Source organism: Micropterus salmoides, unplaced genomic scaffold (genome assembly GCF_014851395.1).
Source record: "Micropterus salmoides isolate LMB-PRFRI ecotype aquatic unplaced genomic scaffold, ASM1485139v1 Ms_hic_scaffold_2, whole genome shotgun sequence".
Lineage (NCBI taxonomy): Eukaryota > Metazoa > Chordata > Actinopteri > Centrarchiformes > Centrarchidae > Micropterus > Micropterus salmoides.
In genome coordinates this window covers 19,449,346-19,477,088 of record NW_024041150.1, presented here as the reverse complement: position 1 = coordinate 19,477,088, position 27,743 = coordinate 19,449,346, and the positions used below count along the sequence as shown (strand labels likewise).

General features: G+C 38.0%; 2 protein-coding genes across 2 annotated transcripts in view; both read left to right on the top strand.

The window, feature by feature from the left end:
• LOC119912227 (macrophage mannose receptor 1-like) overlaps positions 1-24,033 on the top strand; it is an 85,846-nt gene extending 61,813 nt beyond the window's left edge. The window contains exon 14 of the mRNA XM_038731324.1: positions 23,930-24,033. Within this exon, the coding sequence (XP_038587252.1) occupies positions 23,930-24,010 (81 nt within the window). The 3' untranslated portion in view covers positions 24,011-24,033. The remainder of the gene's footprint in view (positions 1-23,929) is intronic.
• LOC119912224 (macrophage mannose receptor 1-like) overlaps positions 1-27,743 on the top strand; it is a 357,347-nt gene that overhangs the window by 80,718 nt on the left and 248,886 nt on the right. The window lies entirely within an intron of this gene.

Below are 27,743 nucleotides of genomic sequence, written 5' to 3'. Positions count from 1 at the left end.
AGCAGTGACTGATTTGCATGATCCAAAACATTTTTAAAAAGTCTGAATGCATGGGTCTTGGCATGTTCTATCAAAATATCTATCAATATTTATACATCTAAATCATAATCACGCAAATTAGGATATGCCAACAGTGGCTGTGGTGAGGAGTAGTATCTTTATGTGGATAACTGTTTAAATAACCATATCTCACTGCTCCAAAACAGCTGATTCAAACTATCAACTCGTTATGAATCCTGAAGCTGCTTCAATCAGCTGAGTTGAAGCAGGGAGAGATTAAATCCTGCAGGGGGTAACTTTCTTCAGGAAAGGGTTGGAAAACATTGTCGTATTACATAAACTTCAATTCAGCTAAGATAAATCCATACAGCCAGCAAAGGTTGTACCACAGGTTTTTCCATGGCTAGAATTTGGTTGTGGCTCCATCGGGCTTTATAGAACCGTGATAGAGAAAGACCAAGAGGTGAATTTGCATTATACTTTGTCAATTAGAGCAAGCCAGGCAGCCTTCTGTGTTTGAGAACTGCGCTGTTTTTTTTTAAAATCGCCCACTAGAGGGCTGCAGCGCCGCAATAACCAGCCTAGTTAAAATGAACAAAATGACACAAAAAAAGATTAGTTCATTTTAATGAATGAGATTTGATGACTCGAGTCTTTCAAAAGAGTGACTTTTCCCATCACTAGTAAAAAACATGTTGTCAGTATTCAATTGCTACTCCTAAATCCATCCATTTTCACAATCTTTCCTGAGTATACAACCAGACCAGCCATATATACAGTATGAATATATATTATAATTACCATTATATGTCTAATTGCTAAATGCTTATTCATACAGTAGCCTAATGTCCCTATCCATGAGTAAAATCTATTAACATCGGATTTGCAGGGAATATATTGAAGTATTAAAAGTTTGACACACTATATGAAGGGCCCACACTGGTGGGGGGCCTCTACATAAACTATGAAGTTTAGCTCAGCTGATTATAATGGACAAGAACTAACAACAGCGGAATATAACGATATGCTGTACTGGGAGCTCTTATCAAATGAAATCTCTTCACACATGGTTTCAATGGTAAACCCCCACAAGAACGAAAATTACCAACAAACACACTAGATTCTTAGGAGACACATTTTAATAAACAGAAATCATAAAGTAAAATTTGTATTTCAAACAAATGGCAAACTTATTAGCACATTTTAACAAAACTCCCTTCACCCTCATGCATCATGGGAGTTCTGAGGGAGGGGCGTAGGCTGAGTGTGGACAGCGGTTTATTTACGGCGTCAACTTCCACTGGAAGCCTCTCAGAAGCATTTCAGCAGCGGAGAGTGTAACCTGCAACACGTTAATGATTTGTTTTTAATTGTCCTTTTTGTGCTTCTACTACATTCTTCAAAGCTCTCTGTGGATCGCTTTCGTTTCTCATCTTGCATCTAGCAACTACCACAGGGAGCATTTCAGAATAAGAGCGTTTTACCTGCCAGACTTTGCTGACACGTTTAGATTTTGTTGATTTGGTAATTAGTGCTTGCTTTTTGTGCGTCTACTATGATTAAGTAGGCTACGTAAAAATAGTAAAAATATTTATTTTTTGTTTGTTTTAACTGTGTTTATTGTTGATTGGAAGTCTGTAACGGTATTTTATTTTGAAAATTGATAATTTCTCTGCCGTTTCTGTGTCTGACTTCCTGCCCGGTTCATCTGCGCTGTGCTGCTTGACACTGGGACACTTCCTTGACGCACTCAGTCCATGGACGCACTGCAGCACTTCTGGTGTAAGCACGACATGGGGTCATGTAAACTTGATTAATATGACTTTGTAGTAGGTGGGCCCACAATGAAGCTCCGCCCCCACTGTGCTGAGAGTCTAGCTCAGCCTCTAACTATAGCACAACATCACAGCGCTGTAATAACGTTATGCTTTATTAAATGTCACATAATTAACAAAATAGATAATGTCAGTGCAGTGACTGTTACCTGACAGCTGGCTTGCCTCTCATTCTCCGGTGCTGGTAGTAACTCAGGCTGCTGAATGAACAAAAGACTCCGAGGACTCATGTGAGAACAAATAGTTCATTCCTGCTCCACCGTGGCCGAGCTGTCACATGACAAATTAATTACTCAAACCTAGGCTGTTTCTCAATCTGCGTTATTGTCTGTACTTGTGTTCTTGTGGACTTGTGAAACGTCATCAGTCGCAGCCAAAGTACTGTTCCTATTCAAAAGTCTGCACCTAGTCAAGTACAGTCAAATACCCGGATGTGTTCTCACTCCGTCCGTTTTACCGAGCCTGCATCGGTGATGACTTGTGTGGACTTCGGATAGCCAGGTATCCCATAATACATTTTGTCGCCAAAAGCAGTAATGTAGGGGGAGAAAACTCACAGCTTTAAGTTATAATACTGCTGTTCTTGTGTCACATAGTAGTTTTAAGAGTTTTTAATGCAGGAATATAGTTGTTTAAACTCCAAATATGAGGTTGATTTCTCAAGACAGAGCTGATTTAAAAATTTGCTACGATGTTTTTGGAGATGTGAGGTCCCGCCCGCTAACAGATCCGGGCGACATCAAGTGCGCTGCTGTTTCAATTGCTGAATGACGGACTGCGTGCTATATATGTATATACGTGTGTGTATATATATGTGTGTGTGTGTGTGTGTGTATATATGTATATAATGTGTATATATATATGTGTGTGTGTGTGTGTGTGTATATATATATATATATATATATATATATATATATTTAGCCTATTGATTTTTGGATTTTGAGAAATTTTGGACCTGGGTTTTTTTAGAACTGGGTATTGATCTCCATCCCTAGTAAGGCCTATAGTGTCTTAGAAACCTTAGTTGACCCTTCGCTAAGCCACACCCCCTTAGTTACTGTTGGACATGTCCGACTTTTATCACGGTGCTGCCACTGTCTATTGCTTCATTCCCTGGAGAAATATTGTCTAATTTTTGGAAAAGGTGAACTCGGAAGGAAGCAGACTGTTTTGCAGTTGCATTGTGCATTTGAAGGTTGTTTTCAGGCTGTCAAACTGACACAAACTGACATGAAAAAAGCCTTGTGAAGCCCCGTATTACCTATTACCTGAATATTGAGAAAGATGACTACTGAGAAATGACTCCTTTTGCACACGAGTCAATGGAGCGCAGCCGTGAAAGTGTCCGACCTCAATTAGAACGAGTCCTTTACTGCGCTGTGATTGGTCAGCTGCGTATTTGGGCCGTGGCTTAGCGAAGGGTCAATTGTAAGATGATTACGTTGCACTGATTTTGAGATGTTAATTAACAGCTACGTTGTCCAGGTGGCTGAACACTTTACCAAATCATTAACTAATCACATAAACTACAATATAATATTTATTATATATATAACACTCACTAACAATGCAATGCAGTGTCTGATTTTTTTCCTGTTTTTCTCGTGTACAGTGTACAAAATCTGGCAGAAAATGACGCCATCGCAAAGCTGGCAGCTGGGGACTCTGTGTGGATCGGTCTGTACTGGGAACAACTGTGGTCTGATGGGAGCCCCTCTCTGTTTCAAAACTGGGCCGGTGGGCAACCAGACAGTCCAGAGCAGTGTGTCACCACAATGTTCAGAAACTCAGGACTGTGGTCAGATGATAACTGCTCCCTCACTTTCCCGTTCATCTGTTACTCAACAAGTAATGCATCTTATTTCTACTCACATACTGTATAAAGATTCATTGTTACATTAAGGCAGTGTATGTTATATATTAGAAATTATAGATCATACCTTTAAGATCAGATTCACACTGAATTTAAATTTGTGTACATGTCTGTTGAAGCAGAAACAAGAATGTTCTTTTATTTTTACTGTACTTCTGCATGTCAGGCTAAATGCTGTATACAGCAGATAAACTTGCGGAATTCTAGTTCCTAAAGATATGGCTTTCATTTCTGTAAGGTGAATGTTTGAAATCTATAAAAAGACAACCAAAAAAAACTCCAAAATCAAGTCAAATATAATGAATACTCTCGTTACAGAAATCTGCTATTGAAATGAATGTTTCAGAACAAGAAAAACAACAAATACCATACACATTAAAATCTGTAGCTTACTGAAATGTGTCCCATCAGTAAATACTGTTTAAATTGAGAATATACGGAAGATTGAACCTACTGTACAAGAGTAAATCAGTTAACTGATATGCAAGTGGTGGTGATGGATCATGACTGGGAATTATGTCAACATGTTGCACCAAATTACATTGTGTGTGTTGCATCAAACAATCTGATGAATTTAAAATCTTGTTAGTGTGACTGTGTAAAACTAAATGTATTTTTCTAACGTCCTCCATCTTTACTTCAAATCATGTACTGTATTGGCCAACATATTAAACTCCTTTATTTCCCCATAGTTATCCAACTTAAAGTGCTATGAATTTTTAATTCTTCATTATTGTTCATTATGTATATATATATATATATATATATATATATATATATATATATATATATATATATATATACATATATATATAAGACCTGCCCTCAACTGGCACCGACTTATCTCTAAACTCAGGAACCTTAGAAACAGCTGTAGAACCAGATATATGTTTAGACTGTTTTGCTTCCCTCAGTCTTTATCCAACTAACTTCAATTATTTCTTCATCTAAACCATCAACCTGCCTCTTAGACCCCATCCCGACTAGCTTGCTTAAAGATGTTTTACCCTTAGTCAGCACTTCTATACTAGATATGATCAATCTATCTCTATCAACAGGCTATGTACCACAGTACTTTAAAGTAGCTGTAATTAAACCTCTTCTGAAAAAGCCAAACTTGATCCGGATGTTTTAGCCAACTATAGACCTATATCTAACCTTCCATTTCTCTCTAAGGTCCTGGAGAAAGCAGTTGCTAAACAGCTGTGTGACTTTCTACAGAGCAATATTTATTTGAGGATTTTCAGTCAGGATTTAGAGCTCATCATAGCACAGAGACAGCACTGGTGAAATACTAACGACCTCTTATTGCATCAGACAAAGGACTTGTCTCTGTACTGGTTTTATTAGATCTTAGTGCTGCATTTGATACCATTGACCATCAGATCCTATTGCAGAGACTGGAACATTTCATTGGCATTAAAGGAACCGCTCTAAGCTGGTTTAAGTCCTATTTATCAGATCGATTTCAGTTTGTACATGTTAATGATGAGTCCTCCATGCATGCCAAAGTTAGTCATGGAGTTCCTCAAGGATCTGTCCTCGGACCAATCCTCTTCACTTTATATATGCTTCCTTTAGGCAATATTATCAAGAAATATTCCATAAGCTTTCATTGTTATGCCGATGATACTCAGTTATATCTATCGATCAAACCAGATGAAACTCATCAGTTAGCTAAACTTCAAATGTGCCTTCAGGATGTTAAAACCTGGATGACCTGTAATTTTCTAATGTTAAACTCAGATAAAACTGAAGTTATTGTTCTGGGGCCTAAGCACCTCCGTGACGCATTATCTAAAGATATAGTTTCACTTGATGGCATCGCCCGGCCTCCAGCACCACTGTGAGGAATCTTGGAGTTATCTTTGATCAGGACATGTCGTTTAAGTCTCAATTAAGCAAATTTCAAGGACCGCCTTTTTTCACCTACGTAATATTGCGAAAATCAGGAACATCCTGTCTAAAAATGATGCAGAAAAACTAGTCCATGCATTTGTTACTTCTTGCCTCTGTCACCTAGTGCTTGCTCTTGGTGGGAACTGTTGAGCTTCTGTAAATAGCATCATAGAGTATGGTCTAGACCTGCTCTTTTATGAAAAGCGCTGTGAGATAACTGTTGTTGTGATTTGGTGCTATATAAATAAAACTGAATTGAATTGAACTGAATTGAATATGTCCTGTGAAACGCACACCGTAATGTGTTTAGGTGACATTCTTGCTAATACAAACGTGTGTCTTAAATAATTGTTTCTCTCATAGCCACCATTAAATTTTGTAAAGAAAAGATACAAAGTGGATCAACCTGAACAGCCAGATAGAGCATGAATAAATATTTAAGCAAAGTTAAATAACTATAAAATAAATTCATTCCCTTCTCTTCTTCTCTCTCAGCTCCTCCAAAAACCGAAGACTTCAGATCAATAGGACAAAATGAGACCAGTATCACTCTGCAGTGGAATAAAGTGAACAACAACTTCAACTTTATTCTCCAGTTTAATGATGCAGAGATCAACATCACTGCACCAGAAGGAGATGGACCAGTAACTTACACAGTCTCATCTCTCACTGCTGCAACTGAATACACATTCACTCTCTTCTCTGTGTTTGAGGACGTCAGAAACAGTGGAGTAAACATTACTGCAGTTACCGGTAATATATGTCACTTTATTTCTATGCTCTGTGTCTGCTTAGCGAGCCATCATCTGCTTTTCAGAGCACCAGTTTAAAACTAAGACGTTTCTACTGGGTATAATATTCACTAAAGGAATGTGCTACTTAACAACATGCACTTTATTGCATGTTAATTTAACTCAGCATTGTTTTGGCCAACACTGTAAAATAATTTTTTACATTAAGAATAATTTCTTTTGAAACTTTTGGTGCATTGTAATTATTCATTTATAGTGGAGTACATCTCTGTTGTCATTTAAAGTATGATGGATATGACTACAGAATGTGACATCTGGATCCAGAAAAAAAACATTCATACTCAGTAATACAAAGAATTGTTTCACTCGCTCTGTTCCTGACAGACAGCCTTAATTTGTATTTATATGAGGAAACAAAATGAACCATCTTCAACTGTCAGTGAGAACACTGTTACTTTTACTGACTGTCGTTTGTTAATACGTGTTTAATTGCTCTGTTTGTCTCTCTCAGCTCCTCCAAACGCAGAAAACTTCAGACCAACAAGACAAGATGTCACCAGTATCACTCTGCAGTGGAACAAAGTGAACAACAGCGACAGCTTTATTCTCCAGTTTAATGGTGCAGAGATCGACATCACTGCACCAGATGGAGATGGACCAGTAACTTACACAGTCTCATCTCTCACTCCTGAAACTACATACACATTCACTCTCTTCTCTGTGTTTGAGAACGTCAGAAGCAGTGGAGTGAGCATTACTGCAGTTACTGGTAAGATGTTTGACTTCATTAATATGTATTTAACCAGGAATAACATTTTTCTTTTTGCAACTTTGGAAGCAACTGGGACAGTTAATAGTAATTTACCAGCAGTAGTAGTTTAACCTTGTTACATTTGAACATTTTTCTTATTCCTTCTTCGTGTAATTAACTTCATGTTTTCTTTTCTTCTTGTTTTTTTTCTGAGCACCTCTAAAACGACAATGTTAACATAACGTTACCTGGTCAGTCCTTGTTATTATTTTTCTTATTTTCGTTTTTGTATAAATTCAAAATGTATGCTTCATTTTATGTCCAGCTATGATATATGATGAAACTGAAGTTTGTCTCTTTGATTTTAAAGAGATATTAGCAAATTATCAATACATCTTAGAATATTCTTCTTTTCATGTAATCAGACATCTTCCTAAAACATTTCTGACTCAGTACTGCACATACAGTAAGTGTTTCTTTGACAAACTGAGACAATACAGAAAATCCTGAAAAAAATATTTGTAATTGAACTGGTTCTTTTTTATTGTCAGTGGTAAACAGTGAACACCAATTTACTGAGGCAGGCTGAAACTTGATCTGACTCAAGCTGATAGACAAAGTGTTTAGGCACTAAACATTAAATCCAGCAGGGCTGTTTAGTTCAGTTTGGTGAAGCATCCATTGTTTCCAGGCTCTGTAGTCAGGATACAGTGACTGCTGCTATCATACAAAAATCTCACCAACGTGTGAATTGTATTGTAAAACCCCACAGTACAGCTGAACTCAAATAAATATGCTTTTTTTTAGGAAATCGTCAAATACTACTTTGAGAGTACGCCACTGAACTGGACTGCAGCTCAGAGCTTCTGCAGACAGATCTACACTGACCTGGCCACCATAGAAACCTATACTGACGTCAATTCTGTACTCTACTACAGCTCATCAGGCTACACAGGCAAGTTCTAAAATTGGAATCACACACTGTGCATAACATTAACATAGTGTATATATATACACTGAATCATACGAACAACATCCAAGTTTTTGATAAGCTTACTATGATTAGATAAAATTATAAAATATTATAATGTGGAATGTGAAAGAACAACAATGAAAAATAAAAGGAGACACATAATTTAAGGGATGTTCAGTAAAGTTATTCACAATTTAATTCAATTCAGCAACTATTTTAATTCCAGCTGTTATATAATGAACATCTGTTTGAACAGGCAAGGCTTGGATAGGCCTCTATGGTGGAGGCTGGAGATGGTCCCTGAGTGACAGCAGCTTCTATGGTGAAGGAGAGACAGGGTTTAGAAACTGGGCCCCTGGATATCCCTACAATCCTTATGGACGACAGAACTGTGTGATGCTTCAAAGCTATTACTATTACTATTACTACTTCAATAACTACAATGGAAAGTGGTTGGACGTTGATTGCAACTACCAATTCTTCTCTGTGTGCTACAACGGTGAGTTTTTTTATAGTGTAAGAATTAACAAAAGGCTAAATAGATCTTCTGCATAGCACATTGTTAATAAATTCTCTCAATATATTTCCAGGTTCAGTAAATGGCAAATCATCCTTTGTAAAAGTCAACACACCTTTGAATTGGATTCAAGCTCAGAGATACTGCAGGGAGAATTATGTCGATCTAGCCAGGTACAGTGTGCACTGATGAAGACTCCAACACATACAATAGTTCAGTACTGAACCAACTACTTAACAACTACTATCTGTTCTGTTGATGAAACTTGGCTTATTCAGTATTCTAACAGTTGATAGGAATCCCAAAAGGATTGGATGATCTTCCCTATTGTTTATTTTTGTCCAAATGTTGTATTTGATCCTTTGTGTCATTTGAATCCTTCCTGTTTTTGTTGATTTATTATTAATGTTTTACATGTTTTATAGTGATATATTTTTCATTGTTAGTTTTACAGATTTATGGCACTTGTAGCTGAGTCATGTAGTATGATAATTATGATGATGATCATTGTGATGATTACAAACAGTATTAGTGATAGAAGTATTGGGCTGATTGTATATCTTAATTGTAAGATGATTATTCTGCACTGACTTTAAGATGGTAATTAACAGCTACGTTGTCCAGGTGACTGAACATGTTACCAAATCCTTAAATAACCACATAAGCTGTAATATTATATATGATGTACTGCAGTGTGATTTATTATTATTTTTTGTCTGTTATGTTTTACCTCTTCAATTATTCTCCACTCACCCTTGATGTGTATATGCTACTGTTTCTCTCGCAGTGTACGAAATCGGGCAGAAAATTTTGCCATCGCAAAGTTGGCAGCTTCTGACTCTGTGTGGATCGGTCTGCACCAGGAACAATTGTGGTCTGATGGGAGCCCCTCTGTGTTTCAATACTGGGCCAGTGGGCAACCAGACAGCACAGGGCAGTGTGTCACCACAGCGTTCAGAAACTCAGGACTGTGGTCAGATGATAACTGCTCCCTCACTTTACCGTTCATCTGTTACTCAACAAGTAATGCATCTTATTTCTACTCACATACTGTATAAAGATTATTTTTTGCATTAAGTCAGTTTAGTTATATACAGTATCTCACAAAAGTGAGTACATGTACGCTAGGTTAACATTAAAATCTATAGCTTACTGAAATGTGTCTCAACCGTATAATACTGTTTAAATTAAGAACATACAGTAGATTGAACCTCTACTGTACAATAGTAAATCAATTAACTGCATCAATAAAGTGGTGGTGGTGGATCATTGTGGGCGGCGCGGTGGTGCAGTGGTTAGCACTGTCGCCTCACAGCAAAAAGGTTGTGGGGTTCAAACCCCAGTTGCCCTGGCCTTTCTGTGTTTCGAAGTTTGCATGTTCCCTCCGGGTGCTCCGGCTTCCTCCCACCATTCAAAGACATGCAGGCTAGGTTAATTGGTCTCTGAAAGTATCCTTAGAGTGTGAATGGTTGCTTGTGGCCCTGGCGACCTGTCCAGGGTGTACCTTGCCCCCCCCCGCCGTCACCCTGTACGTAGGTAAGCGGTTGACGATGGATGGATGGTGGATCATCGTTGGAAATAGCAATTGTGTCAACATAAATTATGTAAATTAAACAAGGTGCTTTTTACCAGCAGTATTCCCTTTACACAGTAGCAATAAAATATTTATATAAAATCTTAACTTAAGCATTAATGTAATCACATCAAATATCAAACCGCTATTTGCCCCTGCCGGGGCATTACCTTTTATCTAGCTTGTTAAAACAAGTTACCATCAGAGTTCAGAGTCACAATCATAACGTCATAACAGGCTCCTTCTGATCAACAGTATCAGCAGAAACATAATTAAATGTGTTGCATCAAACAATCCGATGAATTAAAAATCTTGTCAGTGTGACTGTGTAAATCTTAGGGTTGGGTATTGTTTAAAATTTTATGATACCAGTTATGGTGGTTTTACCACCCTTAAAGTGACACCGATACCGGTAGTGTACTTCATTCGATACCTTGCATAAAATGGGGGCGGCTGTGGCTCAGGTAGTAGAGTGGGTTGCCTGTTAATCGGAAGGTCGGCCTTGGTGGCTGTTCTGCCAGTGTATGAACGTGTGTTCAACTGGGAACTGTTTTAGCACTTAGGCTCAGTGAATGACTGTGTGTGAATGATGACTGCAGATGTAGTGTAAAAGCGCTTTGAAAAGACTAGAAAGACGCTATACAAATACGGAGCATTTACATTTCGAAATGCCACCTGTTGAAGCCATAGTAGGTGATTGGTAGCCTATTATTATTTTTATTAATGTAATGTTTTGAACAAGCAAGGTGATCTCGTTATTATTATTTTTGTTTCTAATAACATAGAAGTTATAGAAGTATTGTAAATTGTATCAGAACCTAATAGTTCATCCTCACAGGTAGTATTATACGGGGAAAGACTACAGCTTGCAAATTCTTTTCATATTTGAATGAGAGAGGAGGAGTGAAATAGTTTAGTGACCAAATATGTTGTGGGAAACAAATTTAAGGTAATTTTAAATTAAAGTATCAAAACTAAGCTACATTAAAGAGTTACAAACAGAGGAAAAGAGTGGCTGCACGTCCAGCCGATCAAACCAACCACACCTGAAGCAGTCGCAGCTGCTGCCGGAGGCTCCTGAGTAAAATCACTGCTGCGCGACAAAAGCGTTTAATTGATGTGATGAAATGCAGTGATCAATCGGTGACAAGTGATGTGAATAGCAATGTACAGAAGAAGAAGAAGAAGTGTTAAATGATACCAGAAGATGAAACCAATGGAGATCCAAGCTTGTGGTGATAAAATTACAACTGTGACAAACATCCCTGAGATCGCAGCCAAAGGCGAGCGGCTGTTAAAATCACGCATGGCGCGTACAGACCTTTTTTTATACAGTTTATGGTGAAGGCACATAAGGGGAAAAAAGGCCTGCTCTTTTCTTTTTTCTGTGTGTTGCTTGCAAAACCATACAAATAGTATTTTTTTGACTGGAGACGTTTCGATTTTACTTGATACTGGGCTGTTTCGGGAGATAACATAAAGGTATCGAGTAGGGATACCCATCCCTATTAAATCTAAACTGTATTTTGCTAATGTCCTTCTTTACTTGAAATCATATACTGTATTGGCCAACATACTGAACTCCTTAATTTCCCCATAGTTGTTCAACTTTAAGCCCTATGAATTTTTAATTCTTCATTTATTGTTCATTATATATGTCCTGTGAAACTCATACCATAATGTGTTTAGGTGAAATTCTTGCTAATACAAACGTGTGTCTTAAATAATTGTTTCTCTCATAGCTACCATAAGATAGAAAATGGATCAACCTTAAAATCCAGATGGAACATGAATAAATATTCAAGCAATTCATTCCCTTCTCTTCTTCTGTCTCAGCTCCTCCAAAAAACAGAAGACTTCAGAGCAATACAGCAAGCTGAGTCCAGTATCACTCTGCAGTGGAATAAAGTGAACAACAGCTTCAGCTTCATTCTCCAGTTTAATGATGCAGAGATCAACATCAATGCACCAGCTGGAAATGGACGAGTAACTTACACAGTCTCATCTCTCACTGCTGCAACTGAATACACATTCACTCTCTTCTCTGTGTTTGAGAACATCAGAAGCAGTGGAGTGAACATTACTGCAGTTACCGGTAATATATGTCACTTTATTTCTATGCTCTGTATCTGCTTAGCGAGCCATCATCTGCTTTTCAGAGCACCAGTGTAAAACTAAGACGTTTCTACTGGGTATAATATTCATTAAAGGAATGTGCTTTAACAACATGCACTTTATTGCATGTTAATTTAACTCAGCATTGTTTTGGCCAACACTGTAAAATATTTTTTTTACATTAAGAATGATTTCTTTTTAAACTTTTGGTGCATTGTAATTATTCATTTATCATAGAGTACATCTCTGTTGGGATATAAAGTGTGATGGATATGACTACAGAATGTGACATCTGGATCCAGAAAAAAAACATTCATACTAGTAATAGTAATACAAAGAATTGTTTCTCGCTCTGTTCCTGACAGACAGCTTTAGTTTGTATTTATGTGGAGATACAAAATGAACCATCTTTAACTGTCAGAGGGAACATTGTCACTTTGTTAATACAGCTTTCACTGCTCTGTTTGTCTTTTTCAGCTCCTCCAAACGCATACAACTTCATTTCAACAGCACAAGATGAGACCAGTATCACTCTGCAGTGGAATAAAGTGAACAACGTCAGCTATATTCTCCAGTTTAATAGTGCAGAGATCGACATCACTGCACCAGATGGAGATGGACCAGTAACTTACACAGTCTCATCTCTCACTCCTGGAACTACATACGTATTCACTCTCTACTCTGTGTTTGAGAACGCCAGAAGCAGTGGAGTGTACGTTACTGCAGTCACTGGTAAGTTGTTTGACTTCACTGATGTGTATTTAACCTGGTTAAAAATTTTCATCTTATAACTTGGGAAACAACTGGACAGTTAATAGTACTACAGCAGTAGTACTTTTTCCTTGTTACATTTGAACATTTGTCTTATTCCTCCTTCATGTAATTAATTAACTTGATGTTGTATTTTCTTCTTCTTTTTTCATGTTGTTCTGAGCACAATGTTAACATAACATTGTCATTATTTTTTACTTATTTAGTTTTTTGTATAAATTTAAAATTATTGCTGGGCAACAATTAAGCATTTTAATTGCGATTAATTGCATGATTTTCTGCTATTAATCTCATTGTTATGCGCAAAATTTAATAATAAATTCTAAAGCAGTGTATTTTAATTTAAATTTACTACTATATACATAGAAGTGCAATAACATGTGGTTTGCAAACACTTTCAACAAACAAGGTGCTTTTTACCAGCAGTATTCCCTTTACACAGTAGCAATAAAATATTTATTTAAAATCTTAACTTAAGCATTAATGTAATCACATCAAATATCAAACCGCTATTTGCCCCTGCCGGGGCATTACCTTTTATCTAGCTTGTTAAAACAAGTTACCATCAGAGTTCAGAGTCACAATCATAACGTCATAACAGGCTCCTTCTGAGCAACATTGTAACATTTTTTCTGAACACGTATCAGCAGAAACATTTTTCTTTTATCAGGGAGCATCAACAGTCTGTGTTCAGTAGCAAGTGTCCCTGTTAGAGTGAGGTGAGGTTGTCGAGCACAAGGCGTAGCTGTTTGTGAGTTTCCAGAATCTATTACTGTTCATTAAATAGGACATCAGCAGGAGGGAATTCACCTGGCAGAGCATCCCCACAAAACTAGATGAAGGCCTATCAGGTAAAGATATGTATAATTTTAACTTAAGTTAAACAGGCTACAGCTGGGTAGCGCACAAAAGCCATTGCCATGGTTACCATCCATAGAGCGCCTGCCGTTTACTCGTGGAGCAATGTCTTACTTCTCCCACACGCTGCATTGAAGCCTCCCTTCGCTGCTTATTTGGGTGGGTGATTTGCAGGCTGATCAACATCCCACCCCTCCTGTGACCCATGGTTTGACTGTATGTGGATTCACAGCCAGTGAGCAACGGACTTTCATAATCATAATGATAAAAACTGCATTAACGTGAGATAAAATAATTGTCACGTTAATTAATTCATGTGTTAACTCAGTAATCACATGTTAACTTGCCCAGCCCTATTAAAAATGTATATTTAATTGTATGTTCAGTTATGATATATGATGAAATTGACATTTGTCTGATCAATTCAACTTAAAATATTCTTCTTTCCATGTAAACAATAACCATCTTTCTGAAACTTCTCTGACTCAGTGCTACATATACTAAAGTATTTCTGCAACAAACTGAGTCATGATACAGTGTGTGCTGCTAGAATACAAAAATCTCATCAACGAGGAAAATGTATTGTAAAACTCCACAGTAAAGCTGAACCCATCTGATTCATAGTGCCTCTTCATGTTCACTGTAAAAAAGTCTGCATGCTTTATAAAAAGTAAGTAATAAAAAACTGAATATGCTTTGTTTTAGGAAATCGTCAGTTTTACTTTGAGGCTACGCCACTGAACTGGACTGAAGCTCAGAGCTTCTGCAGACGGGTCTACACTGACCTGGCCACCATAAGAAGTCATGATGAAGTCTTTGCTGTACTCAGCACCACACCGAGCTACAGAGGCAAGTTCTCAATATTGGAAACACATACACAGAACATAAACATAGTCTACATATACTGATGTGTAATCATATACAAATATAAAAGCCAGGCCACAGCCAGGTTTTTGATAAAGTTACTATGATTAGATGAAATGATAAAATATGGTAGGTACATTTATTTGCCAGAAGGCAGCAGGGTGATATGATCATGTGGAATGTGAAAGAACAACAAAATAGAGGAGACACATAATTTAAGGGATGTTCAGTTTATTCATCTACATTTTAGGTCAATTCAGCAACAATTTTACTTACAGCTGTTACATAATGAACATCTGTTTGAACAGGCAAGGCTTGGATAGGCCTCTATGATGACAACTGGAGATGGTCCCTGAATGACAGCAGCTTCTATGGTGAAGGAGACACAGGGTTTAGAAACTGGGCTCCTGGACATCCCTACCTTGCTATTGGACAGAACTGTGTGCTGCTTCAAAATTTAAGATATTTATATTACTATTACTATGACTACAGGGGAACATGGGTGGACGTTAATTGCAACGACCTGTTCTACTCTGTGTGCTACAACGGTGAGTTTTCTTATAGCGTAAGAATTAACAAAGGGCTATATGGAACTTATGTATAACACATTGTTAATAACTTCTTATCATCAATATATTTCCAGGTTTAGTAAATGGAACATCATCCTTTGTAAAAGTCGACACACCTTTGAATTGGACTGAAGCTCAGAGATACTGCAGGGAGAATTATGTCGATCTAGCCAGGTACAGTGTGCACTAATGAAGACTCCAACACATACAATAGTTCAGTACTGAACCAACTACTTAACAACTACTATCTGTTCTGTTGATTCAGCTTATTTAGTATTGTGATGGTTGATTGAATCCTAAATAGATTATAAAATCTGTCCAACTGTTTTATGTAATCATTTTTGTTATTTGAATCCTTCCCTTCCTGATTCTCTTTATTTAATATTATTATTATTTATTCATTCATTTGCTTGTAAGATATATATTTTTCATCCTTAGTTTTATGACTGTAATGCACTTGGAGCTGAGTCACGTAGTATGATGATGATGATTGTATTACTGATAGTACCGATAATAGACCTTAATTGTAAGATGATGTTTCACTGATTTTAGGGTTGTTAATTAACAGCTACGTTGTTCAAGTGGCTGAACACGTTATCAAATCCTTAAATAATCACATAAGCTTCAATATTATATTTCCCAACAATCACTAACAATGCACTGCAGTGTCTAATTTTCTTTTGTCTGTTGTGTTTTCCCTCTTCAGTTCTACTCAACTCACCCTTGATGTGTATATGCTACTGTTTCTCTTGCAGTATACGAACTCAGGCAGAAAATGACGTCATAACAAACCTGGCTGCTGGGGACTTTGTGTGGATCGGTCTGCACCGGGAACAACTGTGGTCTGATGGGAGCCCCTCTATGTTTCAATACTGGGCCGGTGGGCAACCAGACAGTCCAGAGCAGTGTGTCACCACAATGTTCAGTTACTCAGGACAGTGGTCAGATGATAACTGCTCCCTCACTTTACCGTTCATCTGTTACTCAACAAGTAATGCATTTTATTTCTACTTACATAATGTATTACAGTTTTTCCTCAATTGCTTAAACACATTTCTCAAAATGTTGCCTCTTTTTCTCAAAACTATAAACACAAATCCAAAACTTCTCACCCAATTACCCAAACATCTTTCAAAACATTTTCAGGTCAAAATTAAGCTTTCCACTCAAAACCATTCAATCTTGCTGAAAAACCAAACTTTGCCCTCAGACATAACACAAGCCCTCAGAAACACACACACACATTATAACACAGTCGTACACTGGTGAGATGAATTCAAAACAATACTTCAAAAATTGGTGATTAGTAATGTTGCTTTTGGATCTTCCCCTCAAAAACACAACAAAAGAAATAACAAATGTAAACATTTGCACATTTTTTACTCCTTAGTGTACTGTACAGTCCAACACACTAAACAACAAATTATTCTGCCCCAGCGTCCTGCCTTTGGTCTGGGACAGGCCAGAGATTCTGGTTCTTCACCTCCTTCTCCTCTTCCCTCTACCTCCTCCACCTTCTTCTCCACCTCCTCCTCCGCCCTCCTCCTACTCCTCATCTTATTCCTAGCCCATCTCCTCCTCCAACTCCTACTGTTCCTCTTCATTCACCTCTTACTCCTCTCCATACTGCTCTTCCTCCTCATCTTCCTCCTTCTCCTCTCTGGTGTCCTACACCTCTTCCTTCGGATTTCTCTGGGTCCATTGTTCCAAAACTGGATGAACTGACTTTTATCTGTCTATTGAAGCTTCTGATTGTTGTGTTATCAGTTTTGACTGTTTGTGTTTCCACCTGGGTAGCTGTGTGCTAATTGAGCTCAACCTGTGCTGATTGAGTGAACAATATTGAATGTCAATGTTTTCTCAATGACCACATGGTGTAGGAAATGAGAAATGTAGGGATTTGTGCGTAGAGTTTCGAGAAATGGGTTTGCTTTCTGAAAAATGGAGTTATGGTTTTGAAACTTTAGTTCAATAGCCTGGACCCTTCATTAAGCCACGCCCCGAATACACAGCTGACCAATCACAGCGCAGTATAGGACTTGCTCTATCTGGGGTCCGACACTTTCATGGATGCGCTCCATTGACTCAAATGCAAAAATAGTCATTTTCTAGCTTTTTTTGGCTGTATTTTTCTAAGACAGGGTCAAACGCTGTTCCTGGGGCACTTGTAATAGTTGCAGTCGCTACCAAGAGAGGTTGAAAGGAGAAGTACGATTTATTCTCTTTCCAAAACCTAAAATAAATCCTGAAAAATGTCAGCTGTGGATCGTTCCTAATGTAATGTTAGTTAGCTAACGCTAGCTAACTTCCTACTGAATGTAAGTTAATAAAGCCCTGCTGTTCTGCTTTTTAATGATAGTAATAATGAATAGAGACCTGCTTTACAGGAACAGTGTTGATCGTTCATATCGTTGTCTTTTGTCTCAATCGTCCGGGGATACAGTGATTCACTTGTGCTGTGTGACTTGCAGGCTTTAGCTGCTATCTTTCATTTTTTTCACGTCCGTTTGAGTTGAGACGACAGCCTGAATACAACCTTCTAATGTATAATGCAACTGCAAAAGTGTTTTTCCAACAAATTTGACAATATTTCTCCAGGGAGTGCAGTAGTAGACAGTGGCAGCGCCAACAGTTTGTCGGACTTAGCAACAGTAACTAAGGGGGGCGGGGCTTAGCGAAGGGTCAATTGAAAAAAACTGTAATTGTTGTATTAAGGCAGTATCCGTTATATATTAGCAATGATATATTAAACTTTAAAGATAAGTTTCACACTGAATTTAGATTTGTGTACCTAGGCAAGTCTGTTTGTCTGCGGTTTTTACTGTTCTTCTGCTAAATGTTGTTCAGAAAGTTATATACAGCAGATGAACCTGTGGAAATCTAGTGATTGTGTTGAAAGCATGCTGTTTATAAAAAAATGTTTCAGAACAAGAAAAACAACAAATACCATAAACATTTGCATTAGAACAAACTAAAACCATTCATAGATTACTTAAATGTGTCTCATCAGTATGTAGTGGGACAACTGTGTGGATTTGTGCATTTTATATTAAATAAGTTTGGAGCTACTCCAAATTCCTCTTTTCCTCTCCCAGAGAGGAGCAGGGGGGTTAAAGATCAACTTCAACAGACTGCTAAAGAGACCCCAACAGAAAGGGGGTGGAAAAGTTGCTTTCTCTAAGTGCTATCCCTGAGCAGCCTGATTAGAAAACTGGCACCTTTTTTATTCTGAAGCTGATAACGTGGTGCCTGACCAGCGATTAGCATTTCCCTGAACAGCCTAAAACTGTAACCGTGGCAACAGGCCTTGCTCTGTGTTTCATTACCATATCAAAGGGATACCCCCTTTTTACACCTAAGTGTGACATAATCCAGGACAGCCGAACTTTAAATAAACAAGGACTGCAGTCTCCAAAGACCCAATGCAAATGTTGCTATCTGTTGTTGATATTATTGCTGAAAAGAATCTAAATAAGTTACTTTTGCTTTTCCTTTAGAAATTATGATAAAGAAATGTCATACTATACTCTGTTAATTATCCAGCTTGAATTTAAGGCTGAATTCCCCAGTTCCGAAGGAAAGATTGTTTTGGGTTAATCTAAGCTTTCCTCATGTAACCTGAGATCCCCCAAGTGGACAAAATAAGTATTACATACCATCGTCGGAAATGCCGTATAAATGTCACCCACTTATCCTGACCAATAATGTGACAATTGTTTCCTGTTACCAAATGCTTAACTTAGAACGGTACAACCGTTTGACCATTGAGGTTTGATTGTGGAAAATATTTGATTATAATGCGCGCAAATAGATTTCTTTTCTTTTAGACATTAAAGTTTAGAAAGGCAGTCCCTCGGGAAACCTGAAACGCCCCCTGGGGGAACCACGCCCCAGGCAACAAAAGAGCGACACACGACGTCGCTCTCCCTCTCTCGGCTCCTCCTCTCATGCTCTGGTTTTCCGCCCTGCTCTCTGGACGCTTCGGCACGCGTCCGCCGTGCTTCGCCAGGCAACGCCCTAAGAGTTCGGCCAGCCCTTTGTTCGCTTGAAGCTACACTTGCGAAGTGCCTCGACATCAATCTGCCCCTCAGTTTGTTTTATTTTCTTTCTTTCTTTTGTTTTGTTAAAGTTATCAGTCCGTTAAGTTACACTGGTCTAATTCAGGAATGACCAAGTTCCCTTTTAAGCTTTTTCGTCGAGCCAACTTCAGTGAGGTCAGACCAAGCCACGTGGTCTCGCCAGCGGCAACGAAGGAAACCTGAAAACAGCCGAATTGCCAGACACGGAGAACCCCGGAGAATCCCTAGCAAAAAGCCAGGATCAGGAAGCTAGCGTGGGACCCGTGCAAAAGGCCAAAGCAGGCCGTCGACAAGCAGTAAGACCCAACAAACATTCTGTGATCAGGGATGTCCCATAATGTTAATATTGCCTTGTAACTCCTAAACTCATAGCTTACATTCATTAGTTCTCCTCCGCTGTATGAGTCAAATGCTTCCCACAATCGAACCTCCATTTCTCATTGTTCAGCCATTGTTTATTGCCCTGATATATTTAACCACCCTTTTACATCGATTTAGTTAATAAATTCACTGTAATCAAGGAAATGTGTGTGTTGCCTATTTCCACGTCCCTGCCAAGAGAATTGATCCTTTAGATATGAAACTGACTGATTGATTTAAGATAATTTAGTGATTATTAACTAACTGATCAATAGTAATAATTGTATAATTATTAAAAGCTACCTAGAGGTCCGGAGACTCTAGGATAATAACAACTCCGGTGGTGCCCCGAAACGAGAGATTGATATTTTCTGAATATTAAAATTCATAATTGGGTTTTAATTCTCATAAATTTATTAAAATTCATAGCTAAGTTTTAGAAATGCTACAAGTATGTGTAAGTATGCAGTAGATTGAACCTTCTGTACAATAGTAAAGTAATCAACTGATTTACAGGTGGTGGTGGTGGGTCATCATTGGGAATAGCAATTGTGTCAACATGATGCACCAAAATACATTATATGTGTTGCATCAAACAGCTGATGAATTTAAATCTTGTCCATGTGACTGTGTAAAACTAAACTGTATTTTGCTAATGTCCTGCTTCTTTACTTCAAATCAAGTCCTGTATTCGCCAACATATTACAGTTTTTCTCAATTGCTTTTGGTACAATCATCGAATGACTATTAGACTTTTTCAAACTATAAAACTATTTATATGAACATTAGGTCAGTTGTTCACATGACGATAGTCATTTATGACTGCTTTAGCACAAATTGCACTGAGTAAGCCTTGCAGAGATAATACTACAAAAACTTTACATTTGTTAGCTATTGAATCATATTTCCCTCAAATGCAATTATACACATGTTCATTGTGTAAATCCCTACATGCTAAATAGAGTGACCAACAATCACAATAACTTGTCACACATATATTAGATACATAATAGTTACGTGGTATTGTTGTAAAGTTGTCAGATGGATTGACTTAGGCCAGATGGGGAACAATTCAATTTCCTCACAAATTAGAGCAACCCAACGCAACTGCTGTCCAATTTAGCTCACAGGCGAAACTCACAACCAATCAGTTCTCAAACACATTTATACTGCAAGGGTAAGACTCAGCTGTGGAATATGGAGCATGCAGGAGACAGACAGGGGCAAAAGTCCATCCAAGGACGGGCATTAGTGTGGGGTGGCATGGTGAGGGGGAGAGGAAGAGCTAGAGTGTGCAAAGAGGATGAGGAAGAGTCAAAATATCTTGAGAGATACAGGCAAGTTACAGACCATGTAATCAACCTTGGCCTGAGTATGACAGAGGTTGATCGGAGAATGCAGCCTAATCTGGGCCGGTCCACAGTGTTGTCAAATAAAAGTTTTGTTGAAAATATAGTGTGTGCAATGGCTGACATCAATACTATGCAGCTGCCTAAATGTACAACGTTATTAATTGGACAATATTACATAGTGGGTAACTATCACACTTTCGGAGTACACTATCATTTGACAAGATGTCTTTGTATTTTTACTGTCTTGGTCCGCAATGATAAAGGAAGCTTTTGTTTTGCTCACAATGATTTAGTCATTGATGGCTTTATTTACATTTGAAACATGAGTTAATTCTTTTGATTGAGTCATCACCTTTTGCAGGTCACATGGAGTGGTGTGCTGAATGTACCACGTGATGTCGGTATTTCCCCATAGTTGTCAAACTTTAAGTCCTATGAGTTTTTTATTCTTCATTTATTCTTCATTATATACGGTATGTCCTATGAAACGAAGGCTGTGATGTGGTTAGGGATAAAATGTGACAATCTTGTTAATACAAACGTGTCTTAAATAATTGTTTCTCTCATAGCCACCATTAGGTTTTGTTAACAAAAAATACAAAGTTGATCAACCTGAACAGCCAGATGGAGCATGAATAAATATTCAACTAAAGTTGTTTGGTGATAAATTCATTCCCTTCTCTTCTTCTCTCTCAGCTCCTCCAAACGCAGAAGACTTCAGCTCAATAAGACAAGATGAGACCAGTATCACTCTGCAGTGGAATAAAGTGAACAACAGCATCAACTTCATTCTCCAGTCTAATGGTGCAGAGATCAGCATCCCTGCACCAAATAATTATTATGGACCAGTAACTTACAGAGTCCCATCTCTCACTGCTGCAACTGAATACACATTCACTCTCTTCTCTGTGTTTGAGAACGTCAGAATCAGTGGAGTAAACATTACTGCAGTTACCGGTAATATATGTCACTTTATTTATATGTTCTGTATCTGCTTAGCGAGCCATCATCTGCTTTTCAGAGCACCAGTGTAAAACTAAGACGTTTCTACTGGGTATAATATTCATTAAAGGAATGTGCTACTTAACAACATGCACTTTATTGCATGTTAATTTAACTCAGCATTGTTTTGGCCAACACTGTAAAATATTTTTTACTTTAAGAATATTTACTTTTTTAACTTTTGGTACATTGTGATTCTTCATTTATAGTGGAGTACATCTCTGTTGTCATTTAACATGTGATGGATATGACTACAGAATGTGACATCTGGATCCAGAAAAAAAACATTCATACTAGTAATACAAAGAATATTTTCACTTGATTAGTTTGTATTTATGTAGGGATACATATTTAACTTTAACTTTGTCAATTTTACTGACACTGTTTAACTGCTCTATTTGTCTCTCTCAGCTCCTACAAACGCAAAACAATTCAGACCAATAGGACAAAATGAGACCAGTATCACTCTGCAGTGGAACAAAGTGAACAACAGCGTCAGCTTTATTCTCCAGTTTAATGATGCAGAGATCTACATCGCTGCACCAGATGGAGATGGACCAGTAACTTACACAGTCTCATCTCTCACTGCTAGAACTAGATACACATTCACTCTCTACTCTGTGTTTGAGAACATCTTAAGCAGTAGAGTGAGCATTACTGCAGCCACTGGTAAGACTTCATTAATGTGTATTTAACCAGGCATAACATTTTGTTTTTGCAACTTGGAAAGCTACTGGACATTTAATAGTACTTACCAGCAATAATAGTATTTTGCTTTTTCCACCTGAAAGTTTTTCTTGTTCATGTTAAGTTAACTTCATGTCGTCTTTTCTTCTTTCATTACATAAAGTTACCTTGTCATTCCTTGTTATTATTTTTAATTATTATTTGCATAAAATGTTTCATTTTATTTTAAAAGTTATGATATATCATGCCACTTAAGTGTTTGATTTTCAAGAGATTTTAACAAATTATCAATTAATTTTAAAATATTCTCTTTCCATGTAAACAAACACCATCTTTCCAAAACACCTCTGACTCTTTGTCCTACAACCAAAGGCCCTAGTAAGTATTTGCATTTGTTACATTCATTACATGTCTGAGCCTTTGCCTTGAGTGACCATTTCATAAATGTATTAGCTTGATTGTAATTGTAATCATTATCACAACTGTATTTTTATCTTATGTTTCTTCTATTTGTTTTTCATTATTTACTGTGTTTGGATCTGCTTTAACTGTTGCTAAAACAGAAACGAGTCTGTTCTTCCCTATATTTATATAAAACCAGAGAATAAATTATTGAAAACCCTACTTTACAGTTAAATACATACAATTTAAATATGATTTTACTCATTTACTCATACTACATTTTCAAAGTAGTATTGTGTGCATGAATTATTATATATATTGTATATATTGAATGTAATAACTAAAAGTGTAAGGTCATGCAAAAGTTTTTTATTGTTATTATACTACAAATGATGTTGAATACTTAATGTTAATGGAAACCATTACCATGTGTATTATTTTATAACACATATTTATGTCAACAGATTATATTCTTGCCACGAACGTGGAATTGGAGTCGTTGACTTATCTGTCAGACTTGGAGTTGCAGAGTCTGTTGCATGATGAGTCTCCACTAACTGCTGTTAGTTTGTTTGTTTTTCATTTTCATGACTACTTTGTATTCAATTTTAATTCAAATGATGAACTAATTATTTTATTCGGTATTAACATTATTTTTTTTTCTGTTGTGGGTGTGTGTGGCTTTTTTAAAATCTAGCTCTTCAACCAATACGGACTGTCACCACAGTTGTTCATCAAAGTGTTGAGACGTGAGCTCAGGAAAGACAAGATGAACTGAAGAAGAATGGATCTGCAATGCAAACATTTTGGAACTTTTTTCACACTAATTTGACTTTTCACAATTTCAATTGCTTTCCTTGAAGCGAATGAAAAAAACTGATGATAGGAAAGACTTTTCATCAGATTCCAGTGAAATGTAGTTTGACCTCATTATTCTGCTTTGTATTTACTTATACTAGTACTACTACGGGTAAACAAACAGGGCAGTGTAGAAGTAGTTCACCTTTCTATTCCTAAGACAATTTAGACCAATCGGTGCATTTGAACTTTGGAAATCTTGGAAAGAAAAAGACATCTGAACATTCATCGAAAGACCTCAGAGTCCACTTGAAAAAGTATGTCTGACCTCTTCCACACTACTGAAGACTTTATCAAAAGTGAAACAATTCTCAAAATGTAAGTTTTTGCTCCTCCGAATGTGAAGATGGTTGTTGAGATCTGATAACCATCAGGTATGCATGCATCGAGAGGCCACTGGAGCATTACTAAACAAACCGATTGCTGCAGTGAAAGAATGTTTTCTGACCAGGTGGAGGATCAGGTTTCACAAGATGATCAATAGATCAGATAGTCCTCCTGGAAGTCTAGCTATTTTCTTAATTCAAATGAGGGCAGGTCTTGCGTATGAAATAAACAAACCACAACAACTACATTACTGTCTCCATGAATTTCCAACAGTGAAAAGTCCATCACAAAAGGGTGGCTATAAATATGCAATAAACTAAACCACACAAATGTTCAGTCCAAAGAAAACAATGCCAGAGCTGTTTAAATGTTTGCAAGCCAGGGGAACAAATTTGCCACTAAAATGCAAAATGCTCACTGCATTTAAGGTGTGAACGGGGCCCGACCCCGATCTGACCCAGTTGCAGAAAGCACTGTGCATTTTTGGAAGTTAACAGGTTCTCATAGTCAGTGCAGACTGTGTCTTTAGTTACACTGATAACTACCTAATACGAGAGCCAAATGGAGAAAAAATGCACTGTGTGCTTCAGTAGAGTGAGAAATGAAGAAATGGCCAAACACGACTCATTAGTAAAAGCACTACACAGAGCAGTGTGCAGTATTGTTAGCAGTAATCATTTCTGATTGAATAATCTCTTGATCTGGTTGTACGAGCATAGCCTCTGTCAATGAATTCAAACTTTATTCTAGTCTTCAGTGCCACCATCAGCATGCCATGGTGGACGCACATAAGAGCATGCTCCCTCTGCCAGAGCTTATATAGTATAGTTGGGTTTGTGAATCGAAAGCTTTCTGCTTTTCCCCTGCTCTAGAATTTCTGACACCACACGTGTTTGTTAAATTCTCATTCAGTTGCAAAAAGTGCAGTTTTACAGCTGTTTCTAAGGTTCCTGAGTTTGGAGATAAGTCGGTGCCAGTTGAGGGCAGGTCTTGGTGAATTTTGTTTCTAATAATTAGAATGTTATCATTAAAGAAGCTCATGAAGTCGTAACTACTGAGAGCTATGGGAATACTTGGCTCAATAGAGCTGTGACTCTGTCAGCCTGGCTACAGTGCTGAAAAGAAACCTGGGGTTGTTCCCATTTCCCTCCATTAATGACAAGTAGTACGCTGCTCTGGCATTACGGAGGACCTTCCTATAAGTTTTAAGACTAACTTGCCAAAATAAATGCGAATTTTCCAGTTTGGAATGCCAATTCCTCTCAAGTTTCCACGATATTCGTTTTAATTTGAGAGTTTCAGTATTATACCATGGAGCCAACCGTCTTTGTTTTATTATTTTCTTTTTTAGAGATGCTACAGAGTCGAGTGTCATTCGCAGCGAGCCTGCAGCACTAACAAGATGATCGATTTGGGGACTGAAATTAGCATAGGAGTCCTCCGTTACTTTGTGATCTGATAATGAATTTAGAGCTGATGGAATCGCATCCTTAAATTTAGCTACAGCACTATCAGACAGACATCTTGTATAAAAATTTTTGCCCAATGGCGTGTAGTTCAGCAATACAAACTCAAGTTATCAAAACAGTGGTCGGACAAAGAGGGATTCTGTGGGAACACTATTAAATGTTCAATTTCAATACCATATACCAGAACAAGGTCAAGGGTGTGATTAAAACAGTGAGTCGGTTCATGGACACTCTGAGAAAAGCTAATTGAATCTAATAGAGATAAAGGCAGTTCTAAGGCTCTCATTATCAACGTCCACATTAATATTAAAATCCCCTACAATAATAACTTTGTCCGTTTTAAGGACTAAAGTTGACAAAAACTCTGCAAATTCAGATAAGAATTCAGAGTATGGACCAGGTGCTTGGTACACTATAATGAAAAGAAGTGATTGAGGGGATTTCCAACTTGGGTGTGAAAGACTAGACTTTCAAATTAGTTATAATTTAGTTTAGCCTACTTATCAGCTCTAAACCTAGAGTCGAAGATAGCTGCAACTCCACCTCCTCGACCTGTGCCTCAAGGAATGTGAGTATTAATATGACTGGGAGGGGTGGATTCATTTAGGCTAACATATTCTCCATCACCCAGCCAGGTTTCAGTAAGACAAAATAAATCAATATCATAATCTGATATTAGTTCATTTACTAGTACAGCTTTAGAAGAGAGAGATCTGATGTTCAAGAGTCCACATTTAATTTTCCTATTGTTTTGCACTATTGCTCATGGTTTTAATTTTTATGAGGTTTTTAATGCACAGCTCCTCTGTTTACCTTTGATTTAAATAATTTCGATGGTCGGGGGACAGACACCGTCACTATAGGATTTTCACTAAGTAACTCCTGAAATAGAGGAGCAGATGAGTGTGTTAGACTGCGACTCTGCCTCCTGGTCTCAACTCTGGATTGTCATGGATTTGGTCCACTAATAAACTTGGCCAGCTTTCTAGAAATGAGAACTGCTCCTTCCCAAGTTTGATGGATGCCGTCTCTCCGGATCAGACCAGGTCTTCCCCAGAAAGTCTGCCAATTATCTACAAAACTCTGGACACCACCTCGACAACCAGCGGCGGAATGACGACATGCGGCTATACATGTCATCACTGGTCAGATTTGGCAGGGGTCCAGAGAAAACTACGGTGTCCGACATTGTTTTTGCATATGTACACACCGACTCAACATTAATCTTCTTCCGACGTGAACAACAATCTTACTGTATTTATGTTTATCCTTAGCTAGCAGTTTCAAATAAAACTCAGTGTCCCCTGCTCTGGCCCCAGGGATGCACTTAACTATGGCCGCTGGCTTTGCTAACTTCACGTTTCTCAAAATGGAGCTGCCAATGATCAGAGTTGGTTTCTCAGTGGGTGTGTCGTTGAGTGGGGAAAATCTGTTAGAAACGTGAACAGGTTGATGATGACCCGTGGACTTTGAATGCTTACGACTATTCCTCCTTCAGACAGTCACCCAGCCCCTTCCTGGCTGCACAGGGGATGCCGGGGGACGGCTACCAGAGGCTAACTCAGGCCGTTCCGCACCGACTACCGTGGACTGGGCTAGCTACAGTAGCTAAAGACTGATCTACCAAGGCGTGGAGCCGGACTTCTAAATCACTGAGCCTCGCCTCCATGTCTATAAATGAACTACACTTGTTACACGTACCATTACCGCTAAAGGAGGCAGAGGAGTAACTGAACATCTGACACACCGAGCAGGAGAAAGTAGGAGAGCAAGGGGAAAAAGGAGAAGCCATCGCTAGCTGCTGAGCTAAAGTTGCTAATGGCTAAGCTAAAGTACTGTAGCATTAGCTACCAAAAC